The sequence below is a fragment of the Pomacea canaliculata genome, linkage group LG7 (genome assembly GCF_003073045.1).
Source record: "Pomacea canaliculata isolate SZHN2017 linkage group LG7, ASM307304v1, whole genome shotgun sequence".
Taxonomy (NCBI): domain Eukaryota; kingdom Metazoa; phylum Mollusca; class Gastropoda; order Architaenioglossa; family Ampullariidae; genus Pomacea; species Pomacea canaliculata.
In genome coordinates, this window is record NC_037596.1 from 10,834,583 (window position 1) to 10,839,257 (window position 4,675).

A 4,675-nucleotide genomic window follows, 5' to 3' on the forward strand; every position below is an offset into this window, starting at 1 on the left:
GTGGAAATGTACCATTAAAACAGCGTGCATTAAGTTCACGTTTTTCCTTTTAAAATGTTTACAATTAAGGCAATAAACACACGTATGCCTCACTAGTTGTAAAATCTGTCCACATTAAATTCTTTTTTGGGAAAGCCAGTTACATGTATTATAAAAGGTCCATTTTTCTTTGTTTCGATGTGTTTTTCTTTACTTTCGCGCCAACCCGACAGAAAGCGTCTTAACGTGGCTATGAAGTATGGATACATATACTGGCAATGTCAAAAACAGAAAAGGATCATGCTAGCCCGCAGTCAACATATTTAACTGGGCAAGTAAACATCCAGCTTACGTTCTAAACTTTTAATCAACATTATTTATTAAGATATCTTGCCCTGGAACGTCAAAGGACCTTAATTTTTGCCTGTGTGACGACAGATGTGTTTTCAAACTTTCCATTACTCGTGCTTCTTCTGCTTCTCTCCACTTCTCTAGCACGAGGTTGGACGTGTACAGAAAGGGATTGAGGGACGCATTCAGAGGCAGCACGAAGATGACCATGAATACGCTGACCTCACCCGGAACTGGGATTCCCAAACTTGCCATGATGCTGACCATACCAATTGGAAACCAGCACAGGAAGTCAGACACTACGACAGTGGCCAGGCGACGAGCTATGATAATATCTTTCGATTTTTTTGTGGTGTTTGCTTTCATTGAATTTGCTCGGACTGACCAGTAGATGCAGATCTGACCCACTGCTATGACGATAAACAGGGCCATGTTGAAGATGATCATAACTCCAAAAGCATAATTGCGACCTCCAAAAATCTTTCTTGTTGTTGGCAGCGGAATACAAATACCATTTTGACTATAAAACTCCCACTCGGAGAGGAATGGTAAAAGGGAACAGCGGCCAGTGTGAACCCTACAGCCCAAGCAAGTCCACAAGCCAATGAGGCTGACCAGCTCTCAAAGTGGAATTTACTAAACGGAAAGCGGAGAACGACAAAACGGTCGATGGTTATGAGACAGATAATCAAGGCCGACACCTCGCTGGACATGAGAGACACAAAGCCGGCCACTTTGCACGTCGTGCTGACTTTCCACTGGACATCGTTCCACAAGTAAGTGGAGCGGTAAGTTTCATCCGCACCCCCAACAATTGCCAGATAAACTCCCATCAGGAAGTCCGATACACTTAGGTTAGTAACAAATACCCCAAATCCAGAGGAAAGATGACGCCTGTGAAAAAACTGCCGGAATAAAAAACTGCCAACATTTCCTGATATCGACAAAGCACAAAACAACCATAAAAATGTTCGGTATATGTCAGAACGCAAAAGGTCGTCGCAGGACGAAATCTCATCTTCTGGAGCAAAGCAGAATCCCATATCAAATAAGTCTTGGAAGGTTCTGCTTGCAGCAAAGTTTATAATTATCCGCAAAGACCGTGTGAAGGTTTTGTGCGTTACTCAACACTTCTCTAGGAAATATCTTCAACGAGTTTTTTCTTACATCGACTTGTGCAAGTCTTGGGAGGTAGGTAAACTTATTGTCTGTAATAATTTCAATGTCATTTAAAGACATATTTAGCGAATTAATGTTTGGAAACTCAAGAAATATTTTACTGTCAAATGTAGTCAGCAAGCATCGCGACACATCCAGGCTCTGCAGATTAGCATGATTTGGAGTGAAACCACTGTTTATTAACGAGACGATAGGGTTTCCAGCTAGGCGCAAACGTTTCAGATTTGTTAATAAATGAAAAGTACTTAAATCAACAGCTAATATTTTATTGTCACTAAGATCCAGAACCTGAAGATTTGGAAGCTCACTGTAATCAACATTCGTTAAACTACACGAGGCTAGCGATAACCAAACAAGATAAGAATTAGAAATCACATCATAAAGAGTCATGGTTGAGCCTGTTGCATCTAAGTAACGCATTTCATGGTAATCTTTTGCTATGAAAGATCTTTCGCAAACAAAGGCTAGGCCTTGGCAAAAACAGACATCAGGACAGCGCAGTCCACAGAACGTCTCGTCGTCGTGCTGCGGACACTGTGGCCAGCCGTCGCACACGTTGTCGGGATGGACACAAACACTGGATCCACGACAGCGATAGAAGCCCGGACACGTGTATCGCTGACAGTCCTCCTCGTCCTCGTGGGACGGACAGTCGTACACACCGTTACAGCGCACGTACACGGGCAGACAGTAAGCAGACTCACCTGCACATCGGAAGTGTGTTTGTGGACATGACTCAGAAGACGATAAAGGTATTTGATAAAACTCACCTTGTCCGTCAAAATAAACCACAGCTGGAGCAAACAATCTTTTCTTTGGTGGATATTCGTAAAGGAAATCAGACAAACAATCTTCGTCGGAACCATCCCAACAATCTTTATACAAGTCACAGGAATATGTATTTGGAATGCACTGTCCGTTACGACAAGTGAACTCTTGGCACTTACTATCGTGTTGACAAAAATTTTCGTCAGACCCGTCCAAGCAGTCAGGCCTGAAGTCACACACCAGAGTGTAGGGCAGTATAGCGAGATGGTCGTCGCAGACAAACATTTCAGTCTCCACGGAAATTCCTACACTATTTCTAGTCATGCAGGAAGCAGATAGCTTTGTTCTCCCACAAAATGATTTCACATCACACAGAGAAAATGTGTGCGTAACGTGACCTCCAGGACACAGCACGACAGACACATTTTCAACTCTTTTCCAAAGAGTCATGGGATCTAAGATATCGGGGAATATAATTTGATCTTGCATGGTCACTTGCTGATGAACGACATACTCGCAAATGGTGCTATCAACTAATGAGTTTGCACATTCCACGAGAATAACACGCATAGGACGAACATATTCGTATGAGCCACAGACACGCCTAGAAAGTTCTTAGGAAATACTCCTGCGTGGTGTTGGTTTCGTAAGACACTGTGCCGTCTTCCCACGTTAGCGCGTACTTGTAGTATTTTGGCCAGTCTGCTCTAGATGGCCGAAGGCCGATCATTGCGGTGCTTAGTCTTTTTCCATATTGGAAGAATTTTAGAAACGCAGCCCATTCCTCTAGAGATTTTATAGTCGCTATATAACCTCCCCGTTTTCTACATTCTTCGAACGTACCCCGGGTATATTGTACATACTCGTAACATTTGTTACCCACGGAAACAGAGCCGTTACAGGCGGCACTACTATAAGTACAGTGAGGTCCTTCGTCGTCTCCTCCTTGGCACTCCGGCTCCAGGTTGCACTCCAGGTGTTGTCTAAATGTGTTGTAATAGGATACAGAACAATCCCACAAGCCGCTAGTCAACATTCTTGGGGCCTCAGTTGTAGGTGAAAAGAAAAAAGCATCTTAAATCCGCCATCGTCGCGTGGAAGCTTTGCTTGTAGATGCAGCAGTAGACTTGTTTCAAGAAAGGTAGGACCTTTAAATATCATATACTATTTCTAAACGTTTTAAAGACCCGGTCTTGCTGACATTGTATAAGGTCAGCACAGAAGCAGTTTTTATTCCAAGATACACTAGCGGAAAACTTATCATCATCACGTGACCCTCTGGAGCAACGATGTGGCGCGTAGCGTTTGTACCACACGGAAACTGTATCCCATCTTCAAACCTATATGACGTCACATAGCCAGACTTTGGGGAAGTAAACGTCATTGGAAGTGTAAGTAAAACGTTGTCATTTACTGGGACAGCTTGCACCTGAACTATAAACTCAACCATGCGATGTGCCTCCGTCAGATCGTCGGTAAAACTGAAGATTTGCTGATTAGAACCACTGATAGCTAAAGCAGTGGTTGTTGTTGGAAGCTTACACCAGAATAATAACTGCTCACAGCCTTTGACATTATTGAAGACAGTTACCCTGACATCTGTAAAGCACGTATTCATGCGAAAGTTCACTGAACTGGACGCCAGATAACCATCAGGTACCCTAATAGTCCACTGACACTGAGTTTTGTTCTAGTGCGATTATCTCCTCCAGACCTGCCTCGGATCTGACCTCTGACACTAGGAAAATGAAAGACCTCGTTGTCTGAGCATTTGTTGATGTCCATATAGAAAATGGGTGTTTCGTTATAATGGGAATTGCTTTCCTGGATTGAGGTCTGTATGTCACTAATAATGCTCGATTTTACTGTGACATTCACATCTCCTGATTGTATGGTTTGCTTAGTGCCTCCAAGAGTGATACTTAAGTTTTTTAAGTAAGTATCTGGCATTCAAGAGTAGTCATTTGAAAAATTTTGTTTTGAAAGTGAGTGGTCTGTGGCTGGCTGAGCCATTCGGATGCTTTCGTTGTCGAACCTTCAACAGCAAGCGAGGACAGATGAATTGCCCAGATTGTTAAAACCAAACGACGAATGTGAGTACACAATGCCAAACTCTGATGTGCTGAGGCCATGATCATTTTAGAGAAGAAGATTCCTAAGCATGGATTCGAGTGTACAAATACTTTTTTTATCACATGACTTCAAAGAATTTCATGTTCTTTACATTTTAATCTGGACCCTCTTGTACGTTCAATCGATTATGCGCCAAAAACTCTTCGTTTACTAAATCTGCCTTTCCAAGGATGAAATACCCCATCCGAATCAACCTTCCTCTTTTTGTCTATATTTTAAGCTAAAAGAGGCATCTCTTTGTCAGCCATGCACTTGAATTCTTACT

General features: G+C 42.7%; 1 protein-coding gene across 1 annotated transcript; it reads right to left on the reverse strand.

Annotated features, from left to right (window-relative positions):
• Positions 1–773: 773 nt before the first annotated feature.
• Positions 774–2,672, reverse strand: LOC112568543 (G-protein coupled receptor GRL101-like). The gene is made up of 2 exons (XM_025245867.1): positions 1,611–2,672; positions 774–1,351 (listed from the first exon to the last, which is right to left on the reverse strand). The coding sequence occupies exons 1-2, from the start codon at positions 2,599–2,601 to the stop codon at positions 774–776; spliced, it is 1,569 nt and encodes a 522-aa protein (XP_025101652.1). The 5' UTR covers positions 2,602–2,672.
• Positions 2,673–4,675: the final 2,003 nt, after the last annotated feature.